Source organism: Sphaeramia orbicularis, chromosome 7, assembly GCF_902148855.1.
Source record: "Sphaeramia orbicularis chromosome 7, fSphaOr1.1, whole genome shotgun sequence".
Lineage (NCBI taxonomy): Eukaryota > Metazoa > Chordata > Actinopteri > Kurtiformes > Apogonidae > Sphaeramia > Sphaeramia orbicularis.
In genome coordinates this window covers 14,384,629-14,403,378 of record NC_043963.1, presented here as the reverse complement: position 1 = coordinate 14,403,378, position 18,750 = coordinate 14,384,629, and the positions used below count along the sequence as shown (strand labels likewise).

Sequence of the window (18,750 nt, the reverse complement as noted above, 5' to 3'; positions counted from 1 at the left end):
ACTCAAAACAGGGGTAAAACTACACAATAAGTAAAGTTCAGCCAACATCCTGCTGCACATGATCATGCTCAAGTGTTTTCATGGAATTTATGTTCTGGGAATTGGTTATTTGATGATGTTACTAGATTTTATTAGACATTCCTGCTGTTGTGGAAGAGCCAACAGGTGGAAATCAATGTAAAGGCTATTACCATGGTTGTAGGTAACTGAGAAAATCACAGAGGTGCTCATTTTTCAAGGTAAATAGCACATAATGTAATAGATAAAAAGCCATTAATCCTTAAATCTGTTATTATTCCATATTTTATTCACGTACAGTAGCTTCTACTCTGTGTTTCTGATGCTTTTCTGCAGCAGTTTTTGCGTTTTAAATATGCTGTATAAATAAACTGACCTGACTTCTTGTTTTTTTGGTGGATTCAGTGAAACCGCTTCTCTGACCTTTGCTCCTAAACATAAAAATCTTCATGTCTACCCATTCCCCTTTTTTCCTCACCTATTTCTGCAGAGTAGATGGTGACCACGGGGCTGAAGGGACCCTGTCCTTTACTGTTGTAAGTGCCAACCTTGACATGAAATGGGGAGAATGGTGCTATGCTGTCGTTTCGGTAAACATAGCGGGATGCACCGGGGGCAGAGGTGGCCACATGGGTCCAGCTTACTTCTCCGAAGGCGCGGAAAGCGATGATGTAACCAAAGCTTTCACCATTCTGCAGTTCTTCAGGGACAGGCTGAGAGTGAAACACAAAACTATAGTGATATTAAAACATATACAAACCACTCACGTTCACTCTGCCGGTGGGCTGACACAATCACCACCCACTCTCATGAAGCAAAAAGAAGAGCATGACCTATAAATTGCTTTTGTGACCCACCTGACGAAATGAAATGAGAAGTAAAATGCCATTTAAAAAAAAAAAAGTGAGCTCATTACGGAGCATCTGAGCAGCTTTTAAAATGAAAAGTTATTTCTGCAGTTAATGAAATGAGAAAACTCAAATAATGTGATAGCTTTAGCCGACTAATGACTTCTTCAATATCTATATTGTTTTTCAGCTACCAACCTGGTTTGTTTTATTGCTGGATTTCTGCATTGTGCAAAAGCAATTTGCCACAGATCTCAGCCTTATTAATGACAATAACTGTCAGATTCAGTGTTCTGCTTGTGTACACGCTGCTGCTGCCTTACATGCAGACTCTAACTAAGAAAGTACAATGAATGCAGAGCCAGATTTCAATTGACCCAGAATTTATGACACCCGTAAGCTAAACAGAGCTGGATTTGATTTAGTGAGAAATATTAGACACTTCATTCAAGGGTGAAAAAGTAAAACCAAGTGCAAGCAGTTTGGAAAAACTACCTCCCATGTGATGACCAGTTCAGATCTGCTTCCACCTCCTCCGCCAACATCGCCCGGCGCTGCATCAGGAACTACACAAACAGACAGTTGTTGTCGACCGTGCCGTGTAACAGATATTTTCATTTTGTCCGAATGTTTGATTTACATTTACATTTCCTGTACCTGCATCTTCTGTCCTAGTCTTTACAGACACAGGGCTGGGTTCTCCAACACCAACACTGTTTTTGGCCAGAACCCGAAACTCATACTCCACCCAGGCATTGAGATCCACCACAGTGGCTGTTAGTGTGTTTCCATCGATTACTTCAGGGACTAGAAACAAAACATATTAAAACACATTTTAGCACATAGGTACATACAGTCATGGAAAAAATGATTAGATCACCCCTTGTTTTCTTCAATTTCTTGTTCATTTTAATGCCTGGTACAAATAAAGGTACATTTGTTTGGACAAATATAATGATAACAACAAAAATAGCTCATGAGAGTTTAATTTCAGAGCTGATTTCTATCCATTTTCCATAGTTTTCTTGATAATAACCAAAATCACTTCAGTTCTTACATCGATAGCTGTTAAGAGGTGTGTATTGGCAAGAATCTGGTGATACGATACAAATCACAATACAAGGATCACAATACGATATATCACGATATATCATGATACTGTTTGTTTCTTTGTCTTTTAAATGATTCTTTCCTTGAAGAATTAAATTACACCAGAAATATGCACAAATACGAAACACATTTTTATTTGATCAGAGCAGGATCTAATGCTGTATCACAAAATTTCCCTGTGTTAAAACTGAAATTATATTGTACAGACATTACAGTTTAAGATCCTGCTCAAATGTTCATACTCAATTAGTTCATAACTAACATCATAACATTATTTTTGTACAATCCCAACAAAGGAACTGACATTATTTAATAAAAGTGTTAAATAAAAATAAATAAAATATGAACAAAACAAAAAAAAGAACCTCCACAATACTTGCATGTGAGTAAATACCTAAAAATATCGATACAGTATGTTTCAATATCGATACAGTATTGTGAAATGAAATATCGCAATATATTGCAGAACCAATATTTTCTTACACCCCTAATATCTATGGCATTATACTGCCAAAACAGTCCTTTTAGGCATTCCATGTTTTCTTTTCTGTCTGTTTTAGTCACATGATACACACAAGAGTTAGTGCTTGATTGCATAACTATTGTTTTTGATGACTTTTGATGGTCTAATAATTTTTTCCGCGACTGTATATATGTATGTATGTATGTGTCTGTGCATACATTTGAAGGGGGTTTATATATTTTTGTATGTAAGAATATTATATCCAGCTGTATATAAACTTAACGAAGGTCCAGCACTTGGGATGGGTGGAGTGGGTGGGGGGCGTAGTAGGATAGGAACTGGATACAACAGCTTGATGTTCAAGTTGTATGTTTCTTGTTATACATTTGAAAATTAAAAATAAAAATGACCTTTTTAAAAAACAAACAAACCCCAAAACAAACATTTTAAAGTCTTTAACTGTGAATCTATATAGCACTAGAATAATCAAAGAACACCATCAGAATAAAAAATATAAAATGTGGATTGTGAGTTAGTCTTTTCAGTTTTAAAATTTCTCAGTATTAAAAAATAGACCTGTAATAATTGATTTTGGTTTGAATCACAGCTGTCGCTTAAAACACAGTGTGAAGTGAACAGGAAGACGGCGGGGAACTTCAGCATCAGACGATAACTCTCTGTGGGTTTTTACTGAACCTCTTACATTACATGTGGTCATTTGATCTATTATTAATAGGAACATATTGATTTAAGCAGCTAAATAAACTCTCAAAACCCACATTCAAGTGTGAAGATGCTAAAATGGACAATCCCTCAACCCTTCGCCGGAAGGTAACGATGTGTAAAATCTGCACATGGTGTGTTTAACTTGGCTTAAAAGCACATTAGCGTCTTCTACCAGTCTTTCAATCAAAACAGTAACAACAGTAGTTTGATCATCATGAAGTATTGAAAATGAAACTCTGTGTGATGTGACTCGGCCAGAAATCAGCTTTGCAGTTATTCTAATTAACCTTTCTTTTCACACACACTGAGCCAGAGAAAAGCATCTTATAAAGGATAAAAATTCAAATGTCCAAGCTTTAAGGCATTCGCACAATGGGGATGGGTTTTTTTTAGTATGTGATTAATTAACAAGTTGTTGTTGTTTTTTTTTTTCAGACAGCTGCAGGTCAGGACACAGGATACAGGCAGCAAAAAAGCAATGATTATTTTCAAAATAAGTTTGATTTTTCCAGGCTTCAATTACGTCCTGTCCACACTAGCATGGGTATTTTGTAAACAGATATTTGCTTTTATTATTTTAAATAAATCTCGTTTTTTTTAAAATACATTTTGACAGTGAAAACTTAATTTAGAAAAAATAATTCTCTCCTCATCTATTTCTTTCAAGACTAAGGTGATCATTACTGTCACTAGGATGGATCTTTTTATTTTTGCAACACACCCTCTGTACCTTTAATAGGTTTTGTTTTATTTATTTTAATATATATTTCTTTTTTATTTACTTTTTAAAAAAAAAAAAAATTATTATTCTTATTTTATTCATTTATTTCTTTGTTTATGGTTACATATATATAAGTATGCACATTTTCATTCTCATCAGTACTTTTGTGTTTTAATTTGTGACATTTGAAATCCCCTAGATGTTATTTTGTTTATCTGTTCATTTATATGTTTATTAGAAAAAAAAGTGTACTATTCCTATTTTATATATTGTATTGGTTTTTAAGTTTGAAAGAAACCCAATAAAAAAACGTGAAAAAAAAAAAAAAAAAAAAAATTCTGTCCTCATAACAACTTCAAAATGACAACAAACTGGTCAACAAACCATAGTTAGTGTGGTCCAACCTGAGGACACCGTGGATAATAATGGACGCAGCAGATATAGAGGCTTTAATCTGTCATGAAGGTGAAGCAGCAACAACAAATTCAACTCTAAACTTCATTTTCCTTAAGTGTCCATCGTGGTTGTGTATTATTTGCATGATGTGGATTTGTCCATAACCCCAGTCCTGTCTGTTTCCCAAAGATGTCTCTGCTGACCTCGATCTACTACAGGTCATAAACTGATTTATACACCTGGATTTGATGTTTCAGGTGCAGCTTCATTATACAAAGCAATAATAACAGACATGAGCAAAGTGGGTGTGATACCATCATTTTCTATTCTCTTTGTTTTCCCAGAACGCACAGATACAAACAAACTGGATTTTAACAAAGAGTTTTTAAAAACCTGTTTTTACGACTGAAAACACTGTTTACATGTGGACGAGAGGCAAAATGGAGAGAAAAATATGAGTTTAGCAAAATATCTGCATTAGTGTGGACAGGGCATCAGATACTTAATCGTACTTTGCTTATGTTGACACAATGTCTTTATGTAAATACAGTTAATATGTATGTAGAGTTTCTTCTTTCCTATTTTCCTTTTCTTATATTTTTTTTAGTATTATCTTGTATTTATAATTTACTAGAGACCACATCTTCCAAAGACTTCCTTGTGTGTTTGATATGTGTATGATGATTCTGATTCTGAAAATAAAATAAAATAAATAATGTATTCAGTGTCCAGACCCCAACTTTTAAGCTCTTCATATCTTCCCAGAACAGCATATTTCACAACTCTACTTTATATTTTCAGTACTAAATTTGCACTTTAGTTGTCTGTAAATAAACAGAACTGAAAGCCAATTTAGTATTCCAGTTTATTTTCGCTAAAAACAAGATACTTCACAAACACTGGAATCGGCCCTGATACTGGCTTATGGCAAATACTGCACTTCTCAACTTACCACTGAGGGAAAATAAGAGTTTATTTCAGTGTTAAGGTATTTGTTGAAGGTTCAGTTCAAAATCCATCCACTCTAATACAGTCAAAGTCTGTTTTCTGGGGGGTGTGAATAGCCTTTAAGAATCTACTACCAGTCAATGTCTGTTTTTAAAAAAAACATTTGGCGATGAATATTCAAAGTTCTTTTCATTTTAATGAATCGGTTACAATTAAAGTTAAATAATACCAATAACAGGTGATCAAATTAACCAATAAAGACCCAGTGTTACTTTTCTGGTAGTTCCCAAGTTCTTAAGTGATCTATCGCTATTTATTATAATATTATCCTCTGCATTTTGTATTTTTCACTGTAAATGATGTATTTTCCCATATTTAATTTGGATGTTCATGAAAACTCAGTATTTCAAAGGTTATTATATCAAAACTTTGTAACAAAAAGAAAAGAAAAGTGACACGCCCACAATCCTTTATACATGTAGATAATTGTGAGTGCATGTAAGTAAATGTAAATATGTTTGTTTGCATATATAATCTTTAGTACTATTCATGTTATTGTTCTACAAAGTAGGATGACCATGAAAAGCATTGATCTTCACAAATTACTCCTCTGTTATGTTTCGCACTGCAAAGTCTATATTTATGTGACAATATTCATGCAACAAAGATTCACAAATTACCCTTTTTTTCTCTCTCTTTTTCTTCCTTTCAGTGAGCAATATTGACACTCTGTTTTCTTTTTAAAAAAAAAAGAGAAGAGAAGAGAAGACAAGAGAAGAGAAGACAAGACAAGACAAGACAAGAGAAAAGAAGAGAAGAGTGTACTTTGTACCAGTGATGTCCTGTGTAATATGTTATGAGACTGTTTTGAATAAAAAAAATTGAATAAAAGAAAACAATGGAAGAAAAAGTGATTTTTTTCCCAGCAAAATATATTAATAACTGAACATAAAACAAATGTCTCCTTCCACTGTCATTGATCCAACTCCATGGGTTTTACTGGTGAATCAGTGTTGTAGATGATGGTGTTTCCACGGTAACTACATAGCCTCTGAATGTCCAAATGGGTCATATCTGATGACCATGAAAAGATGAAAAACTGTATTTTACACCAGTTATGTACATGTATTGATAGGATACGTGGATCAGCAGATATCAAATATTTTAGATCAGTAGATGGTTTTGGTCACCAGTGGATGTTTGGGTCTTTATGGGTTAAATCACAGGCATCAAACATGCGGCCCAGGGGCCAAATCCGGCCCGCCAAAGGGTCCAGTCTGGCCCTTGGGATGAATTTGTGAAATGCAAAAATTACACTGATAATAACAATCCTTTTAGTTCAGGTTCCACATTCAGACCAATTCAATCTCAAGTGGACAGGACCAGTAAAATACTATCATAATAACAGAAATAATGGCAAATCCAATTTTCTCTCTTTGTAAACATAAAAATTTCCATGTATTTACCCTAAAACAAAGTATAATTTTGCAAAAAATGTGAATAGCCTGAACAAATATGAACAACCTGAAATGTCTTAAGAGAAATAAGAACAATTTTAACAATATTCTGCCTGTTACTAAATATTTTGTGCATTTGTAGATCCACTGTGATCTATAAGTTATAATGTAAATGAGTAAATAATAAACTGAAGCAGAATATTGTTAAAATTACACTTATTTTTTCAGTTTGTTCATGTTATTCACATCTTTTGAAAGGATAGTTAGTAGATATAAACCTTTTCATAATGTAAATTTACTTTTTTTCGCTCTAAAACATAGAGAATGGAGTTGACATTATTTCTATATTATTACGTTATTATTTTACTGGTTTGGCCCATTTCAGATCAAATTCAGCTAAATGTGGCCCTGAACTAAAATGAGTTTGACACCCCAAGGTTAAATGAATCAAATAAAACTAAATGGCATAAAATTGTAGAAAATATTTGACAAAATACTTCTTAAAGGCATGACATTTCTTTTTTTTTAGATATATACATGCAGAAATGTTACATATGGCTTTAAATACAAGTGTTTAGCTGCTGCTTTAAGAAGCGCTAGAACTTATTAAAGTAGAGTTCACTTAAATAGGCTTAAGCAGAGGCTTCTGGTTTGGACCGATGTAGGTGTGAAGGTCAATAAAGTGGTGTAAATGAGATCATGTAGGAGGCAGCAACCATGACCTCTGGGTCTCCTGAGTAAACCCTGAATCCCTCTCATCTCTGGAGCCTTCGCTCTGTGACTGACCCAATACCCTGACCTCTTGGCTTTAGGGGGAAGGGAAATAAGTGAATTTCCCTACGGGGATCTGCGAATTATATGAATAAAACCACATGTGGTGCAAGAGGAAATTTCATCTTGAGGTGCTGCCTACCCGTGTTAACCCTCTGCCAGCCCACAGTGAAAGGAGTCCTGGTTTGGATGAGGTAATTGGTGATGGGGCTTCCGTTGTCTTTGCCGGGACTCCAGGCCAGCTGGGCTGTGCTGTCTGTCACCTCCTCCACCGTCACCAAGTCTGGAGGACTGGGGGGGCCTGGCTCAAGCACAAGAACAGACACTGTGAGATACATGCACATGCGGAGGCACAGATGCATTAGACAGAATGTGGGTGTAGACGTGTGTAAATGCTTATATTACAAGGAAAAAAAATGAACACGGCCATAATATTTGCATTACGAGCATCCAGAAAAACTGTTGTGCTCCCAGAGACTGTGATGCTTAGAGCAGCTGAAAGCCTTTATATGCATTAGCAAGAGAAAAACAGCTTTAAAAAGACTGGAGTTTAAGGAGAAGTAATGCCCTTCATGAGGTATTAAAAGTTAATTCAAGATTTACTCTCCAATATTCACCCAACTTGTAAACCTTCCCTTTCACGATCCTCTCGGTAACTGATCGATGAAAAAGCAGATGCAAGTGGATGCAGGGATTCAAATTAAAAGGTAAGAGTTGAAAAAGGGGACTCTTAGCCCCGAGGAACCGACATTTTATCATTTATTTTCATTATGCCTCCAATTAAGCATTGTGATGTTTTACTTTAGCCTCATCTACCGTTTCCTGTTCTAATGAATCTGTCGGCTCATCAGAAATAATAGACCACTAGAGAGCGGTGAGACAGGCCGCAGAATAATAACGCCCCTAGCTCTGCTCGCACTCCACGCCAGCGCTGAAGTGGATTCTAATCTAAAGCAAAATATTCCAATTATTAAAGCAGTGAATGTTTTTTTTAACCAACCTGCTTCGTAAACACAAACAACAGGCTTTTTGTTCAAGGTTTACAAAGTATCTAAGTAAATGTTCTTTATACATTAAAAAATATATGTAAGAAATTAGATTCAAGCTGCGAGTGAAACATGACTGCTAGACTACAGTATATAGTTCTGTTTACATAAGCATTTTACCTGACACCCACATACGTTCGACCTTAAAGCCCTGGCTTTAAAGATATTGATCTCACTAAAACTCATTAGCAGCTCCTGATAAAAAAGAAAAAAAGAAAAAAACCTTAATACACTGGCCTCATTAATACACATTAATGGAGCACACAATCAAGGATCAATTCCTTATCCTCTTAATTATATTTCATTGGCTCAGGCAAGAAGGTGCTGTCGGTGTCTTGAGGACGTTCAAATAATCTCTTATTAATATGGACAAACTGTCTGGGTTTCCACTGTGAACTTAGCTCAAGGCAAAATATTATCTGGGTGTTTTATGAATACTTACAACTGCATTATTATTATTATTTTGAATCACAATAAAACTGAAATTTATAAAAATGTTTCGTCTGAGGATTAAGGTGGGAACTTTTAATCGAAGATGGGAGAAATGGACCATATTCAAGGACACAAATTCTTTTCTTTTTTTTTTATACTTTATTTTATTTTATATATTACAGATATCTTTTTAACTTTTATTTATTTTTACTTTATTTTCATTGTTTATTTTATGTACATTACAAAACAAGACAAGCATAGGGGACATATGGCTTATATGACATATGACTACAATAAACCTTGTGACTAACAATTGTTTTTTGTAGTGTGACATTGAAATGAAAATGTCCATTTCCTCCATTTATCATGACACTGTTCTTCTTTAGTCCTCAGTCTATGGGTCAGAATCTCCATCTCAAATATTCCAATCACAGTTTGTATCCAGTCGTTAGTTGTAATCTGCACCATTTTTTGGTAATAGCCTTTTTACGGGCTGCTAATAGTATTTTAAACAAATATCTATCATTTTTTCTTACATTATCATCAATAATACATCACAAAACATGTTTTAGGAATTGCATAACCCAATATCTTAATAATTGTTGAATACACATTATCCCAGAATGATGCAAGTTTAGGACATAACCAAAAGACATGTGCATGATTTACATTGATATCTCCACATTCTCTCCAACAAGGTTGAACTCAGGACATATATTTAGCTTTAATTTTAGGAGTTATGAAAAATCGAATTATATTTTTCCAGCGATTTTCCCTCCATGTTCTTGAAGAAGTGGTTGACTGTTGAGTTCTCCAGATATTGATCTATTCCTCCTCTGAGACACATATTCCTAGTTCTTTTTGCCATTTCCAAAGGACACTAATTCTTGTTACCAGATCCGATGTGGAAAAGCAGAGGAGCACATATGGAACGGCATCCCCCTCTTGTTGTTTTGTTCTCTGTTTTTGTTGTTACTGTGCTGTAAAAGTGTTTTTAAAATTTAAAATAACAAGTAAAAACAAAAGTCTGAAATTCATAAAGTACACCCTCAGAACGAAGCATAAAAAAGCAAAAAATGTGCGAAAATGCAAGGGTGAATTAAATATTAATGATAAAACACACTTAGTGAGTAAGACTGCCTGTTGTAAGGTGTTTTCTCCTGAGTACCGTCTTCCAGGTTGATGATGATGCAACTGTCAAAAATGCACGAGTGCTCACCAAGTGGTGTGAATGCTAATGACGCCGATGCTATCTGTACGCTGTGACCTTCTTCATAACCAGTACTACCCGGTGGAGTGTTTGTGAGCCATCATCAAGTGGCATCTAAAGCATTTTTTTTTTCCCCACTGTCATTGTAAAAAAAACAAAAAAAAAAACCAAATGATCACTCAAGAGTCTTTGTGTCAGAAACAATTATTATTGACCTTCAGAGCTGTGAGTGGAGAGGAGCAAAACACAACTGGAAAAGTGCCCAACAGAATTATTAAGCGAATGGATAATATAACACCATGGTAATAATGCTTCTACTGCCAATAGAGCAATAAGTTAATTATGGAAAATATAATCATTCTTTAGTCTGCATATGTCACAGTGACCAGGCTCCACTAAAACCAATCACAATATCAGCACCATAATCACAGTTAAACGAGTCCTGCATTATTCAAACTGTTGTCTTTACATTAAAATTTCATTTTATGTGCACATGCAAATGTCGGAGCTGAGAGACGCTACATTCTTGAGCTTTCCATTCCAGCTCCCACGTCTACAGGAGAACATTTGTCCTTACAGCTTTGAGTTTCACTGCCACTCGTGTACATTAACCTGATATATCTGCTGTTTGAAAAAGCAGAATCCTAATTTATTTGGGCCGTCTATGGGGATATTTGTTGAGTCGGCTTTTAAAGTGATGTTTGTTTTGTTTTTATTCTCTGGCTTTTAACTCCGTGTGAGTTATGCGGTCCTCTGTGTCTTTTATTTATTTATTTTATTTATTTTATTACTTTTACTTTCTGAGTTTATTTTTTTATTTAGAGCACTGTTGTAGTTTTATGTACTTATTTCTTGTTTTTAGTGTATTTCTTTTAATTATTTAATTGTTTTTATGATGTGCAGCACTTTGGAAACATTCTTGTTGTTTAAATGTGCTATATAAATAAAGTGGATTGGATTGGATTTTTGATTTCTAGTGCGTGAATGACGGATGAGAAAGAGCAGGGTTTCTGCTAGTTTCAACAAGTTAACCCATAAAAACCCACTGCTACTTTCGTTGCAGTTCTCAAATGAATTTTTCTCCCTATTTAACCTTTCTTAAGTGATTTATCACAAATTATTTGATTTCTATCTTCTGTATTTTGCATTTTTTAAAAAGCGTAAATCAAGTATTTTCCTATATTTATTTTACTGATCATGAAAATGTTCATTACAAATTAAATTAAAGTTGAGGGTTATTTAATCAAAAACAGAGAAAACTGAAGAAAAAGTGACTTTTTCAGCAAAGATATTAATAACTGAGTACAAAAAAAAGCATCTCCAGCCACTGTCATTGATCTAACTCCATGGGTTTTACTGGTGAATCAGTGTTGTAGAAGATGACGGTGTTTCCACGGTAACTACGGAGCCTCTGAACGTCCAAATGGGTCATATCTGATGACTATGAAAAGATGAAAAACTGTATTTTACACCAATTATTTACATGTATGAACAGGATTAGTGGATCAACAGGAATTTAACAGTTTAGATCAGTAGATGCTTTTGGCTGTTTGGGTCTTTAAGGGTTAAATGTAAGGGTCAGATCCACTTTAAGGGTCAGATCCACTAAAGGTTTATGCATGTTATGTGTAGCTGCTCCTAAACTTTTTCTTCCAGCTAGAGAAGAGAACCAAGCTCCGACTGATGGTTGATGAATGGTTCGGTGATTTTTTCATATCTCTGACACCAAACCACCGTGAAAAAGTGAAATAATATAAATCATAACATGTAATATCAGAATGTTGGCATCAAGAAGCATATTTAACACAACATTTAACATAAACATCACATACATATCCATATAAATAATAATTAAAAATAATCCATACTGTATGCCCTCCAACCAAAACTAAGGAGTAGCTCTTCTTAAAGATGTGTTTTTCCCATAATCTCTGAAGCAGAACTAAACTCATAGTCCCTGCTATATAATATCACATGACTAACCGGATGCATCACATGACTATGCAACCTTGAAGTGTACTTTTTCATTACTTATGAGACTTACAGCAAACTAACACAATTTTGGGGTGTAAAAGTGCATAACCAAGCAAACAAAACTACATCCATATCAAATAAAGACATATTTCAGTGACAGTTACATCATGTGTTACTGCCGCTGTGCCACAAATGCAGACTGAATCTTAGGGGGATCTTTCATTTCAGAGACACTGTGACACAAACAGAACATTGGTACTTATGTTCTTTTGAAATCCCAGACACATTCAGTGACATGTTATCAAAGTTTCAGATCTGCCTAATTTACATTAAGAGTTGGAGCCTGCTTTGATGGGTATTCCAGCTTGTGTTACAGATGCAAAATACTATAGAAGTATGAGTTTGTGACCCTATGTGAGACCCCACTCATTTAACCCTTTATCAGGCAAGTGACTGTTTTTGGTAATTTCCTCAAGCATTAAATATGGGGCCAATCCCGTGCCTCAGTGAGGTTCAGAACGATGCTGGTTTTTATAAGATTCTACAGTGATTTGGAGAGATTTTATAGACATGTTGAAGCTGTCAATAGTGAATATGAGTGATTTCTGTCAGTTTATGACCTTATAAAAGTTCTTTTATTGCATGTGTTTACTTTTTAGCAAGTGCTGCTCAGCTGTTTCATGGCAAGAGGAGGGAGATGATGATGTCCAATAAAACACTAAGGTTGAAATTTTGAATTTCAGAGTATTTGAATGAGTGTGCTGTAAAGGGTTAAGACGTACAACTGAGGGATTCTGCAGTTCTCATTATGGAGTTTAACTTTTACTGTCCCCGTAGGAAAACTCAACCTCTGCATTTCACATCCTAATACACACACAAGGAGCAGTCGCTGCCACTGAAGCTGCCCGGGGACCGACTCCAGATCTATGCCAGTGAGTTGGTGAAGGGCACTGACAGGAATTAGCCTAGCATATGTGTTTCTGATAGCAGGGGAAGCTGAAGGTAATCCACACAGCATGGGGAGAACATGGAAGCGCCACAGTCCATCTGGGACTGGGACTCAGAACCTTTTAGCTTTGAGGTGACAGTGCTAAACACCGTACGTCATGTAGCATGAAATGCAAAGGAACACTTGAAACACTAGGCATTCTGATGCAAAGGAAGGAAACTGTACCATGTCTGCACCAGTAAATCATTAGTGTCATATGTCTTCTGAATAGGGCCTTAACACAGACCAGACTGCAGGTGCAAATACTGAACAATTCCATCCACTCTTTAAAGATAATTGTTTTTAAGATCATTATGAACATCATCACATAGTGTCATGCTGAGGTGGGACTTAAGCATTGGTGACTTTTTATGTTTTTCCAATTTCCCATGTGGGGAAATGGCTAATTTCAGCTTTTTTGGCACGTTTTTGGTTATTTTCAATAGGCTTCGCCCAAGCACTAAATCCAAGCCATGTGAAATGGTATGTAAGACATTTAAAGGAGTGATACTTTGCTTTTTTAAATGGAATAATACATGTTAAAACATTTCCCTGTGCTCTACATAAACTGTAAATGTTATGCTTGGGTCTGAATTCTTCATTGATTCAACTCCACAGGTCCATCTTCAACCCTATTTCTGAGTAATGACACCAGAAAGGTCGTTTTGAGCGCTGGCCCTTTAAATGCACATGAACCACTTCACACCCCACCCCCTCCAGGTTGCTGACCATGCTTTCTGTCCCATTAAGCCACTTGTGTTCCTTAATATAAGTAACAACTGAACATTTTAGGTAATTGACTCGAAGCAGAGAAATGTTCGTCGGAAGTCTTGACCTTATATGTGCAAATGTTGTGACGTAACTAGTTATAGATGTAACAAATTAAGCAGGAATTAAAACAGATTGTAGAAATCCACTAGATCTTTGCCAAAATGAATATAAAGATAGCTTTGCAGCACCTGGAGGGTTCAAATTCAAACTTTTTGAACTATTAGGGTCCAAATACACAAATAAATGAACCAAAGAATAATAAAAGTGGGTTTAGCAAAATATGACCCCTTTAAATTCACCTTAGAGAACTTTCTGACACTGGAAAGTTCACTCTTCTCTTCAAAAATGACTAAAATATGACCCCTTTAAGATTATTAGATTTTAGACTTAACTCTACTTGAGAGTCCTGCAGAGCACAATATATCTTACAAGCTACTTCTGTTAATTAAACAACAATTAAAAAAACATTAAACAAATAAAAAACATCTTTTGAATTCATTACAGTCCACCTTGTTTTGTCATTTGTTTCCCTGTATCTCTGCTGAGACTCAATACCAGGTACTTCAGTTCAGGACAATAAAACAACCAATAGCTCCATTTGTCAATCCAGTGAAAACCGTTCACACAAACAGGATTAACTGAAAATCTGTTGTCAAAACGTCTTGGCAAATTCAACGCTTTGAGCAACAAACACAAAATTCACTCACTGTCATTGTTCCGCAAGGTATTATAAAAAATCCATACACCATTTGAATGGCAGCATAGCACCAGAAACAAATGAAAAATGGTCTTTGTTATTCCGGTCAACCACACATTTAAGTAGTCGGCTGCCAACATGTCGTGTGTGTGGTCATAGATTATGTCCACTTGGTCTGGCGCTGCAGACTGTTAAAAGGTGTTACTCATGTCCTTTATGGGTCACGGAGATAAGGTTATTGGAGGTTTTCACACAGGATAGTTTCATAGGGACATTTTGTTGGCTGACTGGAGGAAAACCAACGCTTTCATCAACATGAGACCGCTGTCAGTTCATCAGACCTGTGTAGCTGTGATCAAGAAAAAACATTCTTCACACACAGCGTCTGGTTTTCTATCCGGCTCCCGAAATTGGAAGTCACGCGATCCGGGGAACGAGGCATTCATGACAGCTGCCGTGAGCGGGAAGTGTAAATAATGCACAGTCGGAATCCCAGGCAAGTTTCTTTTCAGTCAATACCAGGCCAATTCATTTCTATAGCCTTGACATTGCTTCTACTCACTAAACAGCCCTATTTCCACTTAGTCCTCAGCTGGGTAGAAAGCGCTGCTTATTAATGCCATTTGCTTAGAGGATCTTCGATATGCCGAGCTGAATCGCTGGTGGGTATCCTTACAAGATAAAGATATAGATCCAACCTTTTCAAATCCTGACACCCAAATCATCCCTCACCCTATCTGACATTTAACATATTTGCGTAGTGTCAATTTGCTGCGCTATTTGGCGTATCGATCACAGCCAGAAACAACCCCCGGCTCTCACCCGCTACCCCATACAGACCGACTTCTTGCTGAAACACACAAGAAAAGTTGTTCTAGTTTGTTCTGCCCGATGTAGCTTCTGACAATTGCGTCTCTCTAGAGGTATACATAGTGCATGAGTGAGCACCGGCAGGGATCTAAACCGTCCATTGTCAAATATTCTGCAACGCTGCTGAATACTGGTCGTTAAAAAGAGATACGTATGTAGGAGTGCCCGAAAGTCATCGTCGTATATTTTTAGAATTTTGGACTGCTCTGTCAACTTCTGTATTTTGACAAGGCGATGAGTGGCACATAAAAGAATAAAGCCTCCTCTATTTCATGCAATCAAGTGACTGCTCTTAGAGACTAGAGGGGTACTCAGAGGCCAACATCGCACTCCTGATCCTCTGTTTTGACATTTAGTGTCTCTGAGTAGTTTTACTGAATGTTTAATTCTGCAGGTGGATAAGGCGGATCCAACCAGCGCCAGCATATGACAAGAAATCCGCGAAGGTTTAAACATTCATGATGAACATAAATACCCCATGGTAAGGTGCATATGAAGATGCATGTATGTATGTATATGTATGTCACATGACAATAGTGCAGCACAGACATAAATACTGTAGCTACACATCTCTTTTTGGCCTCAGAAGAAAGGTAGAAATATTTCAATTTAGTGGAAGCGAGTCAAATCATTGTTCATATACAGTACTGTGCAAAAGTCTAACATGCTTGTAAGACTTCTGCTTACTGCGTATTTGAAAAAAAGCTTAACCTGCATCACCCTGTTGTCATCCTTTACAGTGTTTCCCACAGAGTACATAATCATAGACCAGGTTCTGTTATTGTAATAAACTCACAGACTCACACAGAGACCTTTTAGCTTCATAACTTGCTTATTCCCTGATGTCACATTTGCCTGAGGAAAATAATATTTACGTAACATTTAATGCTACTGGGTTCCCACCAGGAACATTAATGTGGGTTTACTGACCAACGATAACTAGTTAAAAAATAACCAGCAAATGACAGTAACATTTATTCTCTGTTGCATCTGTGGCTGTTATAGTGTCAGAGGCTGCTGGTTCTAGATCTGGTTCAGTTGTACATTTTCACGGTTCCCACTCTTTCCCAGAAAATATTTTCCATGACATTTTCAGCCGCTACAGAGACAAGTTCTCACATCATAGACTAATCCATTCCTCTGTCCTCCTCATTCTTTGGAAGTGTTCTTTTCTATAGTTGTAACTTGCATTTACTCAGATGGTTTCTATGTTTATTACTCAGACATTTGCAGTGCAGTCTATGGCTGTAGTTTATCTATGAAAAATAATTGACAAATGTATCATAGAATAATGCAGACACACCCACAGATTACAACGTAGCACTTCATTAGCCTGACAAACTGGAGTTACAATGTTCAACTGGACAATCCCAAACTCGACATTCTCTTCACTCTTACTTTCTCTCCTGTACTTCCTCTAAAAATATTTGTATTTTTCAATAAATCACTGAAAAACAATTTCCTTTGTTTCATCTCAGTTTAGGCACACAAGGTCACAAGGCTGGGGGTGGATAAATAATTTTCTAGGATAACATAAGCATTTCCAGGACATTTGACCTTTTTTCTCATTTTCCATGTGTTTTCTATGACAGGAAAATTGGTCAATCAATTTCCAGGTTTTCCAGGACGTGTGGGAACCTTGATTTTGCACGCAGGCATTTGTATCTAGAAAGGTACTTTCTGTGGTTAGTTTTAACAGCATGTTCTGTGTTCATAATGACACGGAAGTTTCTAGCACTCTGGACAATTTTGAAGCAAGAGCACAAAAACTCACTGAAATGGGTTAAAGCATATATATTGTTACATATGTAAGAATATTAAGACAACAGACCGCACTCGTCCAAAGCCTTGGCCCCTGCTGTCTGATCAACAGAAGAATTTTCAAACCTTATATACAGTACAGGCCAAAAGTTTGGACACACGTTCTCATTCTTCGCATTTTCTTTATTTTCATGACTATTTACATTGTAGATTCTCACTGAAGGCATCAAAACTATGAATGAACACATGTGGAATTATGTACTTAACAAAAAAGTGTGAAATAACTGAAAACATCTCTTATATTCTAGTTTCTTCAAAGTAGCCACCCTTAGCTCTGATGACTGCCTTGCACACCCTTGGCATTCTCTTGATGAGCATCAAGAGGTAGTCACCTGAAATGGTTTTCACTTCATAGCTGTGCCTTGTCAGGGTTACTTAGTGGAATTTCTTGCCTTATTGATGGGGTTGGGACCATCAGTTGTGTTGTGCAGAAGTCAGGTTGATGCACAGCTGACAGCCCTATTGGACAACTGTTAGAATACATATTATGGCGAGAACCAATCAGCTAAGTAAAGACAAACGAGTGGCCATTATTACTTTAAGAAATGAAGGTCAGTCAGTCTAGAAAATTTCAAAAACTTTGAATGTGTCCCCAAGTGCAGTCGCAAAAACCATCAAGCGCTCCAACGAAACTGACTCACATGAGGACCGCCCCAGGAAAGGAAGACCAAGAGTCACCTCTGATGCTGAAGATAAGTTCATCTGAGTCACCAGCCTCAGAAATCGCAAATTAACAGCAGCTCAGATTAGAGACCAGATGAATACCACACAGAGCTCTAGCAGCAGACACATCTCTACAACAACTGTTAAGAGGAGACTGCGTGAATCAGGCCTTCATGGTCAAATAGCTGCTAGGAAACCACTGCTCAGGAGAGGCAACAAACAGAAGAGATTTATTTGGGCCAAGAAACCCAAGGAATGGACATTAGACCAGTGGAAATCTGTGCTTTGGTCTGATGAGTCCAAATTTGAGATCTTTGGATCCAACCGCCGTGTCTTTGTGCGACGCAAAAAAGGTGAACGGATGGATGCTACATGCCTGGTTCCCACCGTGAAGCATGGAGGGGGAGGTGTGATGGTGTGGGGGTGCTTTGCTGGTGACGCTGTTGGGGATTTATTCAAGATTGAAGGCAACCTGAATCAGCATGGCTACCACAGCATCCTGAAGTGACATGCCATTCCATCCAGTTTGCGTTTAGTTGGACCATCATTTATGTTTCAACAGGACAGTGACCCCAAACACACCTCCAGGCTGTGTGAGGGATATTTGACCAAGAAGGAGAGTGATGGAGTGCTGTGCCAGATGACCTGGCCTCCACAGTCACCGGACCTGAACCCAATCGAGATGGTTTGGGGTGAGCTGGACCGCAGAGTGAAGGCAAAAGGGCCAACAAGTGCTAAGCATCTCTGGGAACTTCTTCAAGACTGTTAGGAAACCATTTCAGGTGACTACCTCTTGATGCTCATCAAGAGAATGGCAAGA

The 18,750-nt window shown here is 36.8% G+C and overlaps 1 protein-coding gene across 1 annotated transcript in view; it reads right to left on the bottom strand.

Moving 5' to 3' along the window:
- LOC115421803 (contactin-3-like) overlaps positions 1 to 18,750 on the bottom strand; it is a 113,702-nt gene that overhangs the window by 22,587 nt on the left and 72,365 nt on the right. Inside the window, exons 14-17 of the mRNA XM_030137741.1 lie at positions 7,601 to 7,759; positions 1,524 to 1,673; positions 1,362 to 1,432; positions 497 to 731 (exon numbers count right to left, since the gene is read on the bottom strand). Coding sequence (XP_029993601.1) covers positions 497 to 731; positions 1,362 to 1,432; positions 1,524 to 1,673; positions 7,601 to 7,759 — 615 coding nt within the window. The remainder of the gene's footprint in view (positions 1 to 496; positions 732 to 1,361; positions 1,433 to 1,523; positions 1,674 to 7,600; positions 7,760 to 18,750) is intronic.